General features: G+C 48.6%; 1 protein-coding gene across 8 annotated transcripts in view; it reads left to right on the forward strand.

Moving 5' to 3' along the window:
* The first annotated feature begins 1,358 nt into the window (after positions 1-1,358).
* The window catches only part of ntng1a (netrin g1a), a 62,954-nt gene continuing 42,957 nt past the window's right edge, over positions 1,359-21,355 (forward strand). For 2 of the 8 annotated variants that reach the window (XM_069939447.1, XM_069939451.1), the window contains exons 1-2: positions 2,970-3,084; positions 3,606-4,388. In XM_069939447.1, coding sequence (XP_069795548.1) covers positions 4,146-4,388 — 243 coding nt within the window. In that variant the 5' untranslated portion in view covers positions 2,970-3,084; positions 3,606-4,145. Of the gene's footprint in view, positions 1,465-1,576; positions 1,803-2,969; positions 3,085-3,174; positions 3,259-3,605; positions 4,389-7,350; positions 7,450-9,637; positions 9,751-19,781; positions 19,801-21,355 lie in introns of those variants that run through there. The other 6 variants (XM_069939450.1, XM_069939448.1, XM_069939449.1 and 3 more) reach the window with 6 other exon arrangements.

Genomic DNA, 21,355 nt, shown 5'->3' on the forward strand with positions numbered 1-21,355 from the left:
AACATTGAGTGCTGGAGAGAAGGAGCGGGGCTTGGGTCGCTGCGAGGTATCAGAAAGGCAGTGGCTGAAAAGACAGCGGGGAAATTTTCCTTCATCATCCAGGAGCCTAACGTGTAAGACAGGGAGATCAATCAGAACTCTGTCCACACCATACATAGTAAGACCACCATTTGTACAGAATAGTGCCTGACTTCGCATTCCAGGAAAGATGTAATTGCGCTGGAAAACTGTAGCCATGAGGAAAGATTGGATTTATGTTTGTTTTTCTCTTGCATTGGTACAGAGGAAATGGAAAGAAGATTTAATTAAGGAGAATGAAATTCTAAGGGGCCCAGGCAACGTCTCATTTCCCGTGGAGAGGCGCCAAATCCAGGTGTGTGTGTATATAAGAGTGCGTGTGAATGTGTGTGAGAGTGTGGGGGGGGGGGGGGGGGGTAGCTGGAGAGGCGGCCAGAGATTTACCTTAATTGATCAAAGCGTTGGAATTTAGACGAGGAGAATTTTTTTTCCAATGTATGTGGTATTTTGTGAAACTGGCCGTGTTCGGATGTGAGGTTATAAATCTTCGTCCGCGAAGCCAAGCCAAAGAAACATTGAAACAGGACGTGGACGGCGTGACCTAGGCGGACGGTGGGATTGAGGGGCTGGTTCTCGGCTAGAAGTAGCACAAGTGGCCGAATGGCTACGTTTGCGAAGAAAACCTTTCTCCGATCCTGTTCTCTGGGTGGGCACTCCATGAAGAGTGCACGTGCATCTAAGGGCCGTATTCATGGGAAATGTCAAGGGCTTGCGGATTCCACAGAGGTGGATACAGTTTGGGGACAGTCGATGTTACAGGATGTGCATATTGGATGCGAGGGCGTGGACGTTCCAAAGGGTGTGACTTGACCGCGTTTTGCGCGCACGAAAACTGGGCCGTTCGGCCCAAGTCCATAGCGGCCTAGCGGGTTAGTCCCATATCCCTTTAAACCTTTCCTGTCCACATACATGTCATTTGGACGTTACAATTCCCCGACCTCCCCCCCTCGATCCATCGTGTGGTTAGAAGACCCTCCGCTCTTAAAAATCGTTACCCTCTCACTTTTAATCTCTTCCTTTGGTATTATCCTCCCCTGGCTGGACTGTGACTGTTCATCTCTCCCTTCATCTCAACCTGTCGGGCACCCCCAACGCAGATACGTCCCAGCCTCTCCTACAACTCATGCCCTCCACTCCCGGTTACATTCTTGTCAATATTTTCTGCATCCCTTCCACACTAACGGAACCCTCCCTACACCGGGAAGGCCGGAAATGTACAGGCTACTCCAAATGTGGTCTCACCAATGTCACCCACAGCTCTCAAGTGGCGTCCCTACTCCTGTTCTCGCTGCCCGGACGGATGAAGACAAATGTGTGAAACACCCTGTCGACCCGAGTCCGCACTTTATCCAGGTGGTTTACAATCCAGAGGGTGTGACATTTAATGTGAGTCGAGTTTACGTTCTACAAGGGGCTAGTATCGGGTGGGACAGAGGACGCTAGGGGGTGGGCAATGTCTCCGAGTTCCGGTGCAACACTGCTTCCTGGACTGTGGCATCTCCAGCATTCCCAAAGTCGCATTCCCGCTGCCTTCTAAGAAGGGGTGGAGGGAGCCCAGCGCTCCGCTGGCCCGGCGCAGCTCACTCCCTCCTGGACGAGAGGACGACGTGGTTGACGGAGAGCCTCCCCTCAGTCACTTTTGGCTCGGGGCGACTCCCGGCTCGGGGGGAGCCTTCAGTCGCCGGCCGATTGGGAAATATACTGTGCGCACCGGCATTGAGATGGTACGGAGATGAACTCAGCCAGGAGGGAAATGAGCTTTTGATGAATCAGGCGTTCGGGACCTGCCCCGTTCCCCGCGGCGTGTTTACTCCTCCTGTCTGCCGTAGATGAACTCCCCGACATTTCCATCAGTTTCCCGAGCGAAGCCCCGGCCCAGCTGGCGAGCCCGACTCTTGTTCCTCTCTTCCGCCCCGACCTGTGGCAGGACGGCGGCTCGGGGCAGTGAGAATGGTTGAGGGGAGGAGGGGGAGTTAGGAGGGGTAGGGGAGGGGAATGTGAGGAGGGTGTGGGGTGTGAAGAGGGGAAGGTAAGGAGGATGGGGATTGGGAGTGAGGGAGAGGGTGTTAGGAGGGGGAGTGGGGAATGGGGAGTCGGGAAGGGCTGGTGGGGGGTGTTTTGCTGAACGGAGCTGTAGCCAGGAACTTGGGGAATCTGAGGGGGGGAGGGGGTGACGTGGCCGCTGGAGGGGAACAGATTTCCGTGAGAGATGGGGGAGGAACAGACCGAGACTGTTCCTGCTCGCCCTCTGAGCTGGGATGTAAATATCCGCTGTGTGGCAGTCGGAGCCCAGACTCACTCCACGTGAAGTTCCACTTGCGCCCGGAGTTGGCCCGTTTACAGCGGCGACTTGTCTCCGCGCACTAAGAATCAACTCACTCTCCCTTTGCTCCCGGCACTGAGGGAGAGGAGTGAATGAGGGAGGAAAGAGAGGGTGAGGGAGGGAATGGAGGGGAGTGAGGGAGGTAAGGAGGAGGGATGGACGGGAGGGGGGAAGGAGGGGAGGGGGGAGGGGGAAGGCGGGAGGGAGGGAAGGAGGGGAGGGGGAAGGCGGGAGGGAGGGAAGGGGATGGAAAATGAGGGAGGGAAGAGGAATGGAGGGGAGTGAGGGAGGAAGGAAGGGGAAGAGGGTGTGAAGGGGAAGAGGGTGTGAAGGGGAAGAGGGTGTGAAGGGGAAGAGGGTGTGAAGGGGAAGAGGGTGTGAAGGGGAAGAGGGTGTGAAGGGGAAGAGGGTGTGAAGGGGAAGGAGAGAGGAGTGAGAGAGGATGAGGGGGAATGGAGGGGAGTGTGGGAGAGAAGGAGGCGGAATGGAAGGGAGTGAGGGGTGAAGGGGAAGGAGTGAGAGGAGGATGAGGTGGTGGTTGGGTGTGAGGGCAGGTGAAGATGGGGGGTGGGGTCGGAGGGTAAAAGACATTGAGGTAGAAGGACGAAGGTTTTGCATTTTATGTCCCGATCACGACCGGAGCTGGAATCCCGACGGAGGGAGTCACCTGGAGCAGAACTGCGGTGTGTGTGTGTGGTGGGGGAAGGGGTGCTCACAGTGGGGGGGTTCAGACTGTGGGAGAGGGAGTACTGAGGAGGGTCACACCGAGGGAGGGGCAGTACTGAGGGAGCGTTGTTCAGTGACTATAACATCTCTGCCATTGAAGACCGAAGCCGGGAGGTTGGTTCTACTGGCAGGTGAGACCATAATGAGGGGACATCGCCTCAACTTCCGGGCGACTCGATTTCGGACGGAGATGAGGTGAATCTGTGGAATCCTCTGTCCAGTGAAGCAGCAGGAGCCGCTTCGTTAAATGTACATAAGACACATAGATTTTTGAGCAAGATCAGCCTCGCTCTTTGAATGGTGGAGTGGAGTCGACTCCAGCTCCTATTCCTTACGTTTTGGTGTAATATTGTTTATCTCAGGGTGCAGGAAGGTCTTGGAGATGGAGGTGGGAGTAGGTGAAAGGTCAGTGTTTGGTCGACAAATATCGGGAGTGGCAGAAGTTGCAAATGCTCTGGTTTTATTTGTCTCCATCCAGGGACCTGATGTCGGAGCGAAACGGTGACCGATGGGAAACAGAGCGTGAGATGGAGATGCACATGCCATTGGACACCAGCACCAACTGAGCCGCCTGCTGCGCAAGAGAACATCAGGCACGGAGTCTGTCCCCTCAACTGAACAAACATTTGGGTCCCAAAGCTGAACCTGTCCAACCACCGAGAACATTTATCAACTACACCGGTTACCAAGATCCCTGTATCACCCATCCAATGGACGAAAACAGCTGGAGCCCATCTGGGAACATCGGTCCATGTTCACCAGCTGGAACCCAGACCCTGGAAGATTTGTCCATTTTCGAGGTGCGACTGCTACATCGACTCTTCGATCATCTGGAGACCACGGTTTACTTGCTGCAGGCCAATCTCTGGAACATCTGTCCACTGTACCAGCGTGATTGAGCGCCCAACTGAACATCTGACCAAGGTTAGCTTCATCCAACCTCGAAATCTGTCCACCGCAGCCTCTGGAACATCTGCAGGACGAAACGGCCCGTCGCTGAGGGGGCCCGGGCGAGGCGATGCGGCTGTCGACCCTGCTGCCTCTACAGGCCCTCTGGGCGACCCTATGTCCCGCCGTCTCCCATTTCTCGTCCTGGGGCCACTACGACCTGTGCAAGACCCAGGTTCACTCCGACCAGGGCATGAGCTGGGACTACATGGCCTGTCAGCCCGAGGCAGCCCTACTCACCCGCTTCCTGAAAATCAGCCTGGACCCCCCCGACAGCACTTGTGGAGACCCCCCTGAGATGTTCTGCACCCTGGTGAGTGCTGGTCACAACGAGGGGGGCTAAGAGTCGCAGAGGCTCCCGCAGCGTCTGTGGAGGGAGAAGCTAAGCCCAGGTTCCCCAGAGCCGGGGCGGGGCCGCACAAGGAGGGAGCAGAGGGGGTGGGGACCTATCCTGATACGGAGAGAGTGGGGGAGGGGTGGTCACTGTCCCGGTACGGAAAAGGTAGGGAGAGGGGTGGTCACTGTCCCGGCACGGAAAGGGTAGGGAGAGGGGTGGTCACTGTCCCAGCACGGAGAGGGTAGGAGAGGAGGTGTGGTCACTGTCCCGGCACGGAGAGGAGGTGTGGTCACTGTCCCGGCACGGAGAGGGTGGGGGGGGGGGGGGGGTTAGGAGATGTGGTCACTGTCCCGGCACGGAGAGGGTGGGAGGGGTGGTCACTGTCCCGGGCACGCAGTGGGTGGTGGGGGGGGGGGGAGGGGTCGTCACTGTCCCGGCACAGAGAAGGTGGGGGGGAGGGGTGGTCACTGTCCCGGCACAGAGAAGGTGGGGGGAGGGGTGGTCACTGTCCCGGCACGCAGTGGGTGGGGGGGAGGGGTGGTCACTGTCCCGGCACGCAGTGGGTGGGGGGAGGGGTGGTCACTGTCCCGGCACGCAGTGGGTGGGGGGAAGGGGTGGTCACTGTCCCGGCACGCAGTGGGTGGGTGGGTGGAGGAGGGGGGAGGGGTGGTCACTGTCCCGGCACAGAGAAAGTGGGGGGGGGGGGGTGGGGGAAGGGTGGTCACTGTCGGAGAGAGTGGGATGGACGGCGCTGAGTTCCCTGTCCCTGCGGGAGAAGCAGTTCCGACGTGTTGGCAGAGGGAACTCCTGATTTAATCAGGAGCCGTATGTTCCAGCAATCAATGAAAGGGGATAATTTATTACAGAACGCGTCGTTTATCAGAGGGAATTAGTCTGCGGGCCATTAGCGACCTGCTGTTAAAAATACACCGAGGCTTCGCAGTGACTCGCAAATGACACTGTGGAGCCGTGTCTGGGCTTCAGACGGAACGGACCCGGGGAGAGGTGGAGGTGTGGAGCGGACCCGAGATGGAGAGTGGAGCGGACCCGGGGGGGTGGTGGTGGGTGGGAGTGTACCTGGGGGGATGGGTAGTGGAGTTGACAGGGGGGGGGGTGGAGAGGAGCTGACCCGGGGGCTGGGGTATGGACAAGGGTTCCTACCGCTTCCAGTAGGTCCAGCAGAAATTCCCCGAACAACCCAGGGAACCAGGCCAGCTGGTCGTCCGCTCTTTGCTGTGTTGAGGGTCTTGTTGTGTACACACAGTGGGCTCCCATGGAGTCCTACAACCAGGACGCCTCACGTGGCCCAGCTTTTCCAGACTGACAACTGCCTACATTAGATCCAGTCTCCTCCAATCCCTCCCATCCATGGAGTTTTACTACTTGGTCTGGTCCATCACTCCCAAGCACCCTCAACTTAAATTCTCCCATTCAAGAAAACAGACCACCATTATTCACCTTATCAACACCCCTCATGATTTTATAGACCTCCAGAAGATCCCTTGTCAACCTCTCATGCTCTCAGGAAACCAGCCTCATTATACCAGTCTGCCATTTATCATAGAACCAGAGAACATTACAGCACAGAAACAGGCCCCTTCAGCCCTTCTAGTCTGTGCCAAAGGTGTTCTTTTTTTTCTGCCGAATCTAACTGACCTACACCCAGTCCATAGCCCTCCATCCCTCTCCCATCCATGAGCCTGTCCAAATACTTCTTAAATGTTAAAATGATCATTCAACTTTCCCCATTCTGGCAACAGCATCCAAAATCTCTTCCTTCCCCTTTTCAGTGGTCATAGATAGCCTTCCTGTGACTTGCCACCCAAAACTGCACCCAATTTTCCAAGTGTGGCCTCACCAATGTCTTCTAAAACCTTAACATGGTATTCCAACACTTGTGTTCAATGCCCTCTCTGATGAAGAGAAGTGTTCCAAACATTCTCTTCACTACTCTGTCCCTCTGTCCTGCCATCTTTAAATATAACTTACATCCCTTGGTCCCTCTGCTCCGTAACACCCTTTGGGACACTGCTGTTCACTGAGCAAGTCCTGCCCTGATTCAATATATCCAGATGCAATAGCACATTCTAGAGGACATCTGTTTAAGATCAGTGAAGGAAAGTTTAGGGGAGATGTTTGGGGTAAGTTCTTTACACAGGGAATGGTGGGTGCCTGGAACACCTTGCTTGTGGGTGGTGGTGGGACATTTAAAAGGCTCTTGGATAGCCATAAGGATGTAAGAAAAATAGAAGGATATGGGTGTGAGATCGGGAAGTTTAATGTGGAGTAGGTTTACACAGGCCAGCACAAAACGTCATGGGCCTGTTTGGTGGGCAAACATTTGACCTCTTTGGCCCATTACGAGGTGGAACTGTGCCAAAAAGCAAACCTCTGATGTTTCCCCAAAACTTTCTTCCGCTCATCTTAAACAGATGTTCCCCGTTCAACCATTTCCCTCTGACTATTCTCTCCCACACAACTAACCAGTGAAGCAGGAACAGGGCTTTCAGAAAACAATACTGGAATTCAATCAAAATAAGGCACACTATGAACTTTAGGTTGTCTCCAACCCGACAGAGATTTCAACAGATCAAGTTTAAATTCTTGATTTGATGAGATTGGAAATATTAAAGCTGTGGCTTGATTCTGATTTAAAGGAGCAGGGATTTAAAGGGGGAGAGATGGGAATATGCAGGAATTTAAAATGATTGTGGGGAATAATGTGGGGGTCAGTGTGTGTGGGCTGTTCAGTATCTGGCAGCGTGCATTTGTTTTGGAGGGTTACTTTGGCAATGTTGCATGTTCCACATTCCATGTTGTGCGAATTCTGTTGAGCTGATACCCGTGGTGATTGGTGAGAGGTCATTGGTTATTTATCACTATTCTGGTTATCAGCATCTTGATCACAGACTGGTTAAGTCCCATCTGTTTGCATCAGGTTCCAGAGCCAACTCATTCATTAATGGGAGAATTCCTCAGTCTGCACAGATCAAAAGAAGGGCTCACAGCCAAATGAGTGCTTCAGCAGTAGCGAGAGGTCAGTTTTGGGGCACATTGTCTCAGGAAAAGTCAACCTGGTTCTTTATGGACTGAGGGAATAAAGAAATGGCAGAGAAATTGATGGAATATTTTGTGTAATTTCAATGGAAGAAGACGCAGAAACCCAGAGTGTTACGTAACTAACCAGGTTTCAAGTGAACAGGGGGGCCGAATGTTACTGGCTTCAGTGAAAAGAAAGTTTTGGGGAAGTGAATAGGTCTGAATGGTTTTGCTTGTCTTGGGAATTTGAAAGAGACCACTGAGGTGAATGTTACCCTCCAAAATTCCACATAGACCCTGGTGAGGGGTGTGTGTGTGTGGGAGTGTAGGAGAGAGATGTAATGAGCAAGAGATAAGGTCTAGAGAAAGAACAAAAGCAGAGATATGGGGAGAGAGGCAGAAAGGGAAAGACGTGGAGGGAGGTAAGAGATGTCAGAAGGGTGGGGTATGAGGAGAGGAGGAGAGAAGTAAGTGGAACAGTTAACACACTATTACAGTTGCCAATGAAGGCGGTTTGACTCCAGCACTGTCTTTAAGGAGATTGTACATTCTCCCCACGTCTACATGGATTTCCTCCGGGGGGGGTCTGGTTTCCTCCCACCCTCCAAAATGTACCAAAGGTTGTAGGTTAATGGGGGTATTTGGGTGACATGGCCTTGTGAGCTAGAAGAGCCTGATAATGAGCTGTATGTCTAAATTAAAATACAGTTAAATTTCAGTAATTGCTACACAGTCTATTAAACAAAATTAGGAATGGGATATAGAATGACATAGACGTAGAGAGAAACAGAGCAGGAATAAATGGGTCATTACTGGGTGGGAGAAAGTGATAAGTGGGAGCTGCAGAGTTGCCACTTGGCCCAGATGTTCTCCAGCTGTACCACTGGTTGGATGAGTAGATCAGATGTAGATGTGGGCGATAGTGGGAATTGTGAGGAAAGTACCAAAGGCTTCAGAGAATGTGGAGAGGGCAAAGACATGGCAGCTTGAATCTTACCTATAACAATGTGGGATCATGCACTTTGGGAGGAAATGTAAAAATAGTGAAGGATTGGAAGGTGCTGGAGTTCATAAGTATCTGGGCATCCACGAACACCAATCATTGGGTGTCACTATAGACCAATCACTGGACATCCTTGTGGATCAGTCATTGGGTCATCATGTAGACTAGTCACTGGGCGTCCTTGTGGACCCGTGGCTGGGCGTCCTTGTGGACCCGTGGCTGGGCGTCCTTGTGGACCCGTGGCTGGGCGTCCTTGTGGACCCGTGGCTGGGCGTCCTTGTGGACCCGTGGCTGGGCGTCCTTGTGGACCCGTGGCTGGGCGTCCTTGTGGACCCGTGGCTGGGCGTCCTTGTGGACCCGTGGCTGGGCGTCCTTGTGGACCCGTGGCTGGGCGTCCTTGTGGACCCGTGGCTGGGCGTCCTTGTGGACCCGTGGCTGGGCGTCCTTGTGGACCCGTGGCTGGGCGTCCTTGTGGACCCGTGGCTGGGCGTCCTTGTGGACCCGTGGCTGGGCGTCCTTGTGGACCCGTGGCTGGGCGTCCTTGTGGACCCGTGGCTGGGCGTCCTTGTGGACCCGTGGCTGGGCGTCCTTGTGGACCCGTGGCTGGGCGTCCTTGTGGACCCGTGGCTGGGCGTCCTTGTGGACCCGTGGCTGGGCGTCCTTGTGGATCAGTCAATGGGTCCTGTGTAATCCAGTCACATGGTGTCCATTTACCCTCATCTCTGAAAGTTGACATACAGCTCTACAAACAATTGGAAAAACAAGCAGTGAGTTGACCTTTATTGCAAATGGTTGTGAGTCTGAGAGTCACTGCAATCAACTGCAGTTATGCTGGGCACAGTTAGACAACTTCAGGAATATTGCAGTGAGGTCTGCTCTCCCTACCTACAGAATGATGTTCTTGCAACAGAGGGACCAGACTGATCCCTGGCAGAAACATTTAAGCAAACCCAAGGATATACTCTCTGGACAAGAGAGTTAGTCTGAATGAGACATGCAAAATTCTTGTGCTTAACTGGGACTGAGGCAGGGAAGATGATTTATCTATAGAAATGATTAGAACCAAGGTCAGAATCTCAAAGAAGGCCATTGTCATTCTAGGACATCTGAATTTTTTTTAACATTTCAACAGATACCACAGTAACAGGTTCTTCTGTCCCGTCAGCCTGTGCCACACACATATATACATATTAATGTACAACTATACTTTTTTGGAATGAGGGAGGAAACCAGACACGGGGAGAACCTACTACCTGCTTACAGACCGCGCTGGATTCGAACCGAGTCACTGGCACTGTAAGTCTTTGGCTAACCGCCATGCTGAAAATGAAAAGAACTTTCTTCACCTGGAAGATGGTGAATCAGAATTCTGTACAAGAGAGATGAGGAGGTGTCATTACAACACTACGACTGATCAGAATTTTGAATGGAAATCAAAGATTTGGGGGTTTTGGAGAAAAGTAGAGATGTGATCTCTTTAACTGGATGAGCAGGGATGATGGGCCGAATGGCCTTCTCCAGCTTCAATTTCTATGTCCAGGTGAAGGAATCAAAATAGAGTAGGCCACTGGCCATAGGTAACTTGGGGAGGGGGGAGTGAGGATGTGGTTGGAGGGAAAGAGATGGGGCCCTGGGCATAGTGTCCCTGGGTGACTTGGGGCAAAGGGTGAGGGTGGCAAGAGATGGAATGTAGGGGACAGGGATCCTGGGAAGGGAGGGGAGGAAATGGGACAGGGTGATATGGAGAGAAGGGGAGAGGATGTTGCGGGGGGGGGGGGGGGGGAGTGGGATAGATATTTGAAGCAATTGATGCTGTGAAGGAGTTGTGCTGCCTTTACACCTGACTCCGTGTCACAGAGCTTGAAGCAGGACCTGATTCCCCAGAAATCCTTGTCTCAGCGAGTTTTCTCCGTGTGATGTGAGGTTTGTTGATGAATGTGAAAATCATTGCTGCTTCTGTACTAACACAGTCGGCGCCTCGCTCTGCTCACTGTCTGACGGCCAATTATTTCGGAATCTGAGCACCGATTTTAACGATCCCCGTGAGCTGTCTCAGCTGGGGAACATTTGCCCAGATAACTTGCAGCGTCCATAGGAAGTAGAGATACATTACTGATGTTTCGGGCCTGAGCCCTTCCTCATCTGAATAAAACTGAAGAACAGGAGGGGGAGATGTCCAGACCAACAGCCAAAATGGGTTAACTGGGTACGATAAGAGGAAATGTGAGAATTGATTTGGGCTCTGTGAAAGGAGACAGAGGGAAAAGGGAAGAGAGAGACAGACAGACACAGACTTGGGGGAAGGTGATGAGGGAAGAAATTGGGGTGGGGGGTTTATCAGAAACCAGAGAAGTTTGTTAATGCCATCCTGTTGGAGAGTGCCCAGACATGAGTGAGGTGTTGTTCCTAAATTGAGACATACAGATGTACAGCACAGTAATGGGCCCTTTTCAGCCCAATTACACCCAATTAATCTACAACCACCCGGTATGATTTGAAGGGTGAGAGGAAACTGGAGCACATGGAGGAGACATAGGGAGAACATACAAACTCATGACAGACAATGCAGGATTTGAACCTCAATCCTGATCGGTGTTGAAACAGCAATAGTGTGGATCTCCCAGTGGCCACTGATTTGAATTCACTTCCTATTCCCTTGCTGGCATGTCTGACCGTGGTCTCATGTACTGCCAGACTGAGACCACCCATAAATTGGAGGAACAACACCTTATCTTCCGACTGGGCCCCCTCCAATCAGATGGAATTAACATAGACTTCTCCAGTTTCCATTAAACCCCCCCTGCCTCCCTGTCACCTATCCCCCAGCACGTGTGCTCTCTCTCTTCCCTTCTCCCTTTATCTCCTTTCACAGAGCCAAAATCACCATTCCTCATATCCAATTAACACCTTTTGTATTTTTTTTGAATATTTTATTTAAATTTTCCTATGTGCATTAATATCTAGACACAGAAAATATCCCTCGCACATCTCGAATCAGTAATACATAGTATTATATTCCCAACCCCTCCCACCTCTTGCCCCAAATCATAACCCCAGAAAGATAAAAAAGAGAAGAATAAAGGAAAAGAAAATGTACAAGAAAAAGGAAAAAAGAGAAAGAAAGAAACACATCTGGTGACTGAAGTTGATACATTCAATCAGATTTTGCCTTTACAATATTAAACATACGTTGATTCCAAAGAGTTGAAAAGGTCCTTGAGGTTTAGGGGATAGTTTTCATAATGTAATACCTACAATATCTAAATATGGGCACTTAAATTTTAAGAAACTATATTTATTTCTTAAATAATATGTAATTTTCTTGAGGTATATGACTATGAAGGTTTTTGAGTGGGGGACAGCCAGATTTGGAGAAATGAGAAGGGAATTTGCAGGGAGTGGTTTGGGCTGATTTGTTTTTTGGGAAGGAGGTGGAGGAGAATTGGAGGGCATTTAAAGGTGAGATTTTGAGGGTGCAGAATCTTTATGTTCCTGTTAGGATAAAAGGCAGGGCCAGATGTTCAAGAGAGCTGTGGTTTTCAAGGGAGATTAAGAAGTTGGTTCAAGATAAAAGGGAAGCCTACATTAAATACAGGAAGCAAGGGATGGACGAGATGCTTGGAAGATATATGGATTGCAGAAAGAAGCTTAAGAAGGAAATTAGGAAAGCAAAAAGAAGGTACAAGGTGGCTATAGCGAACAGAGTGAAAGTAAATCTGAAGGGATTTTACAAATGTGTAAATAGCAAAAGGAGAGTGAAGGACAGAAATGGTCCACTGGAGAATCGGAGCGGAGGAATGTGTGAGAAGCCAAATGAGATGGGGGAGATAGTGAATGAGTTCTTCTCGTCGGCATTCACTAGGGAGAAGGATATGGAATTGTGTAGGATAAGTGAGGAAAAAGGGTAATTATGGAAAAGATAAGGATTCGGAAAGAGGGGGCTGTTGGAACTTCTAAGCTATATAAAGGTGGATAAGTCTCCCGGTCCCGACAGGATTTTCCCCAGGACCTTGAGGGAAGTCAGGGAGGAAATAGCAGAGGCTCTGACAGTGAGTTTTCAACAGTCACTGAGGTGGTTGTGGTGCCACGGGATTGGCATGTTGCAAACATGGTTCCTCCGTTTAAAAAGGGCTCCAGGTGTAGGCCCAACAATTATCGGCCAGTAAGTTTGATGTCGGTGGTTGGTAAACTAATGGAAAGTATTCTTAGAGATGATATGTATAAGTATCTAGAGAGGCAGGGATTGATCAGGGACATCCAACATGGGTTTGTGAGAGGAAGGTCATGTTGAATTTTTTGAGGAAGTGACTAGAACGGTTGATGAGGGTAGAGCAGTAGATATGGTCTATTTGGATTTCAGTAAGTCCTTCGATAAGGTTCAACATGGAAGGTAGGTAAGGAAGGTTCAGGCACTAGGGATTAATGTTGAGAGAGTCAGATGGGTTCAACGGTGGCTGGAAGATAGGCGACAGAGAGTCATGGTGCACAAGTGACAAGAGTTGTGCCTCAGGGATTGGTGTCGGGTCCCCTGTTGTTCACCATTTATATTAATGATTTGGATGATAGAGTGGTAAATTGGGTGAGTAAATATGCAGACGATACAAAAATGGGGGGAAGTTGTGGATAGTGAGGAGGGTTTTCGTGGACTGCAGAAGTATTTGGACTGTTTAGAAAGGTGGCCTGAAAGGCGGCAGATGGAGTTTAATGTCAATAAGTGTGAGGTGCTTCATTTTGGGAAGAATAATCAAAACAGGACATATACAGTGAAGGGGAGGGGGGGCATTGAGGAATGCAGTGGGATCTATGCTGGCCTTTATAAATCATAGCATAGAATATAGGAGCTGGGAGGTGATGTTGAGACTGTTTAAGGCATTGGTGAAGCCGTTTGGAATATTGTGTGCAGTTCTGGTCTCCAAATTATAGGACAGATATCAATAAGGTAGAGAGGGTGCAGAGAAGATTTACTACAATGTTGCCTGGATTGCAGTATCTAGAATACACAGAAAAATTGAGTAGACTGGGTCTTTATTCATTGGAGCGTAGAAGGTTGAGGGGGGATTTGATAGAGGTATTTAAAATTATGAGGGGAATAGACAGAGTAGATGTTAATAGGCTCTTCCCCTTGAGGGTAGGAGAGATTGGAATGAGGGGTCATAAGTTAAGGGTTGGGGGCAAAAGTTTAGAAGTAACATGAGAGGGGGCTTCTTCACTCAGAGAGTGGTGGCTGAGTGGAATGACCTTCTGGAAGAGGGGGTTGTAGCAGGGTCAATTTTGTCATTTAAGAGAAGGTTGGATGAGTACATGGATGTGAGGGAATTGGAGGGTTGTGGGCAGAGAGCAGGTAGGTGGAACTAGTGGAGTTCATTTAAATCAGTGCGGACGAGAGGGGCCAAGATGGGCTGTTTCGGTACTGTAATTGTTATATGGTTATATATTTCAGCCTGCCATCTGTCCATTCCCAAATGTCTTTTGTCTGTTGGTCTGGATTCTTCCCCTGGCCACTCTTCAGATGCCTACTTGTTATTTTGTTTATACTGTGAAGAAGGGGCTCAGGCCCGAAACGCCAGTAATATATCTTTCCCTCCTATACATGCTGCGAGACTGGCTGAGTCCCTCCAGCATTTCTGTGTGTTTTACTACATTTGCAGTGTCTGCCACTGTCGTGTTTCAAGCTGTTTATTAACCATGTTGCCTGCTGAAATAATGTTTCGATAGAGATAAATTAGAACAGAGAGCAATTATTCGATATTCAGAAAGCATTGGCAAGGTGCCGCACATGAGGCTGCTTGACAAGATAAGGGCCCATGGTATAACTGGAAACAGATGCCTGGGTAGAGCAGTGGCTGATTGGCAGGAAGCAGAGAGTTAGAATACATGGGCCCTATTCTGGTTTGTTGCCAGTTGCTGGGGGTGTCCACAGGGGTCGATGATGGGACTGCTCTTCTTACGTTGTACATTAATGATTTGGATTGTGGAATGAACGGCTTTGTGGCCAAGTTTGTGGATGATAAAAATGTAGGTGGTGGAGCAGGGAATGTTGAGGAAACAGGGAGGCTGCAGAAGGACATACAGATGAGGAGAATGGGCAGGGAAGTGGCAAATGAAATATAATGTCAGGAAGTTACATAGGAACATAGGAAGTAGGAACAGGAAGAGGCCAAAAATGGCCCATCGAGCCTGCTCCGCCATTCAATACGATCATGGCTGATCTAATTTATGACCTAACTCCACCTACCTGCCTTCTCCCCATATCCCCTAATTCCTCTATCATGTAAAAATTTATCTACCCGAATTTTAAATATGTTTAATGAGGCAGCCTCAACCACTTCCCTGATTAGAGAATTCCAAACATTCACTACTCTCTGGGAAAAACTATTTTTCCTCATCTCTGTCCTAAATCTACTCCCCAGAATCTTGAGACTGTGTCCTCTCGTTTTAGTTTCCCCGGCCAGCTCAAAAAACCTTCCTATATCTATCCTATCCATACCCTTCATAATCCTATATGTTTCTATAAGATCTCCGCTCATTCTTCTGAACTCGAGCGAATACAATCCTAGACGATTTAATCTTTCATCATAAGTCAACCCCTTCATCCCAGGGATCAACCTAGTAAACCTCCTCTGGATTGTCTCCAAAGCCAGTACATCCTTCCTCAAATATGGAGACCAGAACTGGACTCAGTACTCCAGGTGCGGTCTCACCAGTACCTTATACAGTTGCAACATGACCTCCCTACTCCTGAATTCAATTCCTCTAGCGATGAAGGCCAACATTCCATTTGCCTTCTTAATAACCTGCTCCACCTGCAACCTAACTTTTTGCGATTCATGCACAAGCCCTCCCAAGACCCTCTGCACTACAGCTTGCTGTAGTTTTTCACCCTTTAAATAATATTCAGCTCTTTTATTTTTCTTGCCAAAGTGGATAACCTCACCCTTACTAACATTGTACTCCATCTGCCAGACCTTTGCCCACTCATCCAGCTTAACTATATCCCTCTGCAGACTCTCCACATCCTCATTACAATTTGCTCTTCCACTCAATTTGGTGTCATCCGCAAACTTGGCTCCACCACATTTTGTCCCCTCCTCCAAGTCATCAATGTAAATGATGAACAGTTGTGGGCCTAACACTGACCCCTGCAGCACCCCACTTACCACTCTCTGCCAACCTGAAAAACTCCCATTTATCCCGACTCTCTGCCTCCTGTCAGACAACCAATTTTCAATCCAGGCCAATATATTTCCCTGGACTCCACTTTCCTGTAACTTACTGAGAAGTCTCTTGTGCGGCACCTTATCAAACGCTTTCTGGAAATCCAAATATACCACATCAACCTGTTCCCCTCTATCCACCGCACCCATTATATCCTCAAAGAATCCTAACAAGTTTGTCAAACAAGATCTTCCCTTTCTAAAACCATGCTGCGTCTGCCTGATTGAACCCTTACGTTCCAAAAGTTTCACTATTTCTACGGTCAAGCACTTTGGAAGAAAAAATAAACGGGCAGAATATTTTCTAAATGGGAAGAAATTTGAAAAGACCCAGATGGAAAGGGACCTGGGAGTCCTCGTGCAAGTCGGCCTGAAGTTAAACGTACAGATTGAGTCAGTGGTGAAGAAGGCAAACGCAATGTTGGGGTTCATTTTGAGAGAAATAGAAAACAACAGGGATGTGATCTTGAGGCTTTATTAGGCCCTGGTGAGACCTCACGTGGAGAATTGTGAGCAGTTTGGGCTGCTCATTTTAGAAGGGATGTGCTGACGTTGGAGAGGGTTCAGAGAATGTTCACAAGGGTGATTGGAGAATGAAAGGGTTATCACATGAGAAATGTTTGATGGCTCTTGGCCTGGACTCATTGGAATTTAGGAGAATGAGGGGGGTCTCATTGAAACATTTTCAATGTTGAAAGGCATGGACAGAGTAGATGTAGAAAGGTCGTTTCCCCAGGGTGGAAGAGTCTAGGACAAGAGGGCACAACTTCAGGATGGAAAGGTGTCCGTTTAGAACTGAGATGTGGAGCAATTTCTTCAGCTAGAGAGGGTGAATGTGTGGTTGTGGAGGCTGGGTCATTGAGTGTATTTAAGGCAGAGATTGATAGATTCTTGATTAGCCAGGGCATTAAAGGTTATGGGGAGAAGGCCAGGCAGTGGGAGTGAGTGGAGAAATGGATCATCTTGGGATTGAATGGTGAGGCAGACTTGATGGGCTGAATCCCCTATTTCTGCCCCTGTGTCTTATGCTCTTATAAAGGTGGAAATATATCTGAATTCTGGGAATTCATCTCGATATCAATGATAGTGAATATGTGTTCAATTTAGAACAGGGTAATAGAACATAGAACACTACAGCACAGTACAGGCCCTTTAACCCACAATGTTGTGCCAACCCATATATACCTACCAAAAAAACCCTACCCGTTCTTGATTTTTCTTCCATCCAGTGCAGGTCTAAGAGTCTCTTAAATGCCCCTAATGTTTCAGCCTCCACCACCATCCCTGGCAAGGCATTCCAGGCACCCACAACTATATGTAAAAAAAAAACTTACCATTGATGTCTTTCCCTTCACTTTGTACACATGTCCTCTGGTGTTTGCTGATCCTGCCTGGGAAACAGGCACTGGCTGTCCACCATGTCTATGCTTTTCAGAATCTTGTAAACCTCCATCAAGTCTCCTCTCATCCTTCTATGCTCCAAAGAGAGAAGCCCCAGCTCTTCCAACCTTGCCTCATGAGACTTGTTTCCCAATCAAGGTAACATCCTGCCAATCTGTGAGACTAAATCATGCTGAGGTTAAGAAAGAGAAAGCACTTAATTTCAAAAAAATATTAGGATTGATAAATCCCCCGAACTTGATGGGATCTAGGCCAGATTATTAAATCCCTCGGACTTGATGGGATCTAGGCCAGATTATTAAATCCCCCGGACTTTATGGGATCTAGGCAATATTATTAAATCCCCCGGACTTGATGGGATCTAGGCCAGATTATTAAATCCCCCGGACTTGATGGGATTTAGGCCAGATTATTAAATCCCCCGGACTTGATGGGATCTAGGCCAGATTATTAAATCCCCCGGATTTGATGGGATCTAGGCCAGATTATTAAATCCCCTGGACTTGATGGGATCTAGGCCAGATTATTAAATCCCCTGGACTTGATGGGATCTAGGCCAGATTATTAAATCCCCTGGACTTGATGGGATCTAGGCCAGATTATTAAATCCCCTGGACTTGACGGGATCTAGGCCAGATTATTAAATCCCCTGGACTTGATGGGATCTAGGCCATATTATTAAATCCCCCGGACTTGATGGGATCTAGGCCAGATTATTAAATCCCCCGGACTTGATGGGAACTAGGCCAGATTATTAAATCCCCCGGACTTGATGGGAACTAGGCCAGATTATTAAATCCCCTGGACTTGATGGGATCTAGGCCAGATTATTAAATCCCCCGGACTTGATGGGATCTAGGCCAGGTTATTAAATCCCCCGGACTTGATGGGATCTAGGCCAGATTATTAAATCCCCCGGACTTGATGGGATCTAGGCCATATTATTAAATCCCCCGGACTTGATGGGATCTAGGCCAGATTATTAAATCCCCCGGACTTGATGGGTTCTAGGCCATATTATTAAATCCCCCGGACTTGATGGGTTCTAGGCCAGATTATTAAATCCCCTGGACTTGATGGGATCTAGGCCAGATTATTAAATCCCCTGGACTTGATGGGATCTAGGCCAGATTATTAAATCCCCTGGACTTGATGGGATCTAGGCCAGATTATTAAATCCCCTGGACTTGATGGGATCTAGGCCAGATTATTAAATCCCCTGGACTTGACGGGATCTAGGCCAGATTATTAAATCCCCTGGACTTGATGGGATCTAGGCCATATTATTAAATCCCCCGGACTTGATGGGATCTAGGCCAGATTATTAAATCCCCCGGACTTGATGGGAACTAGGCCAGATTATTAAATCCCCCGGACTTGATGGGAACTAGGCCAGATTATTAAATCCCCTGGACTTGATGGGATCTAGGCCAGATTATTAAATCCCCCGGACTTGATGGGATCTAGGCCAGGTTATTAAATCCCCCGGACTTGATGGGATCTAGGCCAGATTATTAAATCCCCCGGACTTGATGGGATCTAGGCCATATTATTAAATCCCCCGGACTTGATGGGATCTAGGCCAGATTATTAAATCCCCTGGACTTGATGGGATCTAGGCCAGATTATTAAATCCCCCAGACTTGATGGGAACTAGGCCAGATTATTAAATCCCCTGGACTTGATGGGATCAAGGCCAGATTATTAAATCCCCCGGACTTGATGGGAACTAGGCCAGATTATTAAATCCCCCGGACTTGATGGGATCTAGGCCAGATTATTAAATCCCTCGGACTTGATGGGATCTAGGCCAGATTATTAAATCCCCCGGACTTGATGGGATCTAGGCCAGATTATTAAATCCCCTGGACTTGATGGGAACTAGGCCAGATTATTAAATCCATCGGACTTGATGGGATCTAGGCCAGATTATTAAATCCCCTGGACTTGATGGGATCTAGACCAGATTATTAAATCCCTCGGACTTGATGGGAACTAGGCCAGATTATTAAATCCCCCGGACTTGATGGGATCTAGGCCAGATTATTAAATCCCCCGGACTTGATGGGAACTAGGCCAGATTATTAAATCCCCTGGACTTGATGGGATCAAGGCCAGATTATTAAATCCCCCGGACTTGATGGGAACTAGGCCAGATTATTAAATCCCCCGGACTTGATGGGAACTAGGCCAGATTATTAAATCCCTCGGACTTGATGGGATCTAGGCCAGATTATTAAATCCCCCGGACTTGATGGGATCTAGGCCAGATTATTAAATCCCCCGGACTTTATGGGAACTAGGCCAGATTATTAAATCCCCTGGACTTGATGGGATCTAGGCCAGATTATTAAATCCCCCGGACTTGATGGGAACTAGGCCAGATTATTAAATCCCCCGGACTTGATGGGATCTAGGCCAGATTATTAAATCCCTCAGACTTGATGGGATCTAGGCCAGATTATTAAATCCCCCAGACTTGATGGGATCTAGGCCAGATTATTAAATCCCCCGGACTTTATGGGATCTAGGCCATATTATTAAATCCCCTGGACTTGATGGGATCTAGGCCAGATTATTAAATCCCCTGGACTTGATGGGAACTAGGCCAGATTATTACAAAAAGTGAGGAAAGAAATTGGTGGAATGTTGCTGATAATCTTTGTGTTCTCTGGTCACAGGAGAGGTACGGAGGTTGGAGAATGGCAGATTTTGTCCCCTTCTTTAAGAGGTAATGGGGAGAATCCTGGGAATTATAGACCAGTGGGTCTTATGTCAGTGGAGGAAAAACTATTGCAGAGGATTGTAGAGACAGGATTTATGAGCACTTGGTGAGGCATGGTCTCCACAGGGATAGACAGCATGGCTTTTTGAGGGACAGGTCATCCCTCAAGTCTAAGTTTTTCAAGGCGGTGAGGGGAAAAAATTGATGATTGTTGGGCAGTAGGGTGTCTGGATTTTATTAAGGCATTTGACAAGGTCCCCCATGGTAGGCACTTGGATGCAGAATTGGCCTTGCCTGAGAAGACAGAGGATATAACATTTTCTGTCTGAAGGCTGGTGACTAGTGGATTTCCATGAGGATCTGTTTTGGGGTTCCTACTCTTTGTGACTCATTTTTATAATTGACTTGGATGAAGAAGTGGAGAGGTGGGTCGGTAAGTTTGCAGACAACATGAAGGTTGAAAGTGTAGGTAGTGTTGAAGGTTGTCGTAGGTTACAAATTGATTATAATTGGGATGCAGTGTTTGGCAGAGAGATGTTGTTCAGTCCAGGGAAGTGTGAAATTATGCACTTTGGAAGGTCAGATGTGAGGGAAGAAAATGTGACAGGATTATTATCCATGTAGAGGAACCAAAGGATCTTGGGGTTCAAATTTAATTTAGACGTACAGCACAGCCCACAAACCCCATAACCACCCAATTGGCCTCCATCCCCAGTGCGTTTTGGAGGGTGGGAGGAAACCAGAGCCCCCGGGAAAACCCACGCAGACACGGAGAGATCGTACAAATATATCTCCCTCAAGTTTGCCACCTAAGTTGGCAGGGTGGTTAAAAAAGGAGATGGTCTTTATTGTGTTGAAATTGTGATGGATTGTGTTGAAAGGCAGTGAGGTAATATTACAGGATAGACCACACTTGGAGGATTGTGTTCAGTTCTGGTCACCTCACTGCAAGAAGGATATGGAAGCTTTAGAGAGGAGGTGGAGGAGATTGACCAGGATGTTGCCTAGATTGGGGAATATGTCATATGAAACAAAGATGACAGAGCTAGGGCTTTCTCTTTGGAGCGATGAAGAATGAGAGGAGATAAAGGAAATATACAAGATTAGGAGAGGCTTTGATGGGGGTAGAGCCAGTATCTTTTTCCTAGGCTGATAATGGCAAATTCCAGAGGACATCTGTTTAAGGTGAGTGGAGGAAAGTTCAGGGGTGATGTAAGAGGAAAGTTTTTCACACAGAGAGTGGAATGCATTGCCAGGAATGGTGATGGAGGCTGGTACAATAAAAACATTCAAAAGACCCTTAGGCAGGTAAGAAAAATGGAGGGTTATGTGTGTGAGGGAGGAAAGGGTTAGAATCATCGTGGGGTGGATTTCTATAGGCCAGCACAACATTGTGGGCTGAATGGCCTATTCTGTGCTGTAATGTTCTGTGTGCTCGACCTTGTTCACTAACCTCCTATGTTTCACCTTATCAAAATTCTTCAGAAAATCCAAAACAACTGCACCCATTGCTCCCCACATCTGCTAAATTTGTCCTCAGTAAAGAGCATATTAGTCATCA

The sequence above is a fragment of the Narcine bancroftii genome, chromosome 5, assembly GCF_036971445.1.
Source record: "Narcine bancroftii isolate sNarBan1 chromosome 5, sNarBan1.hap1, whole genome shotgun sequence".
NCBI classification, from domain to species: domain Eukaryota; kingdom Metazoa; phylum Chordata; class Chondrichthyes; order Torpediniformes; family Narcinidae; genus Narcine; species Narcine bancroftii.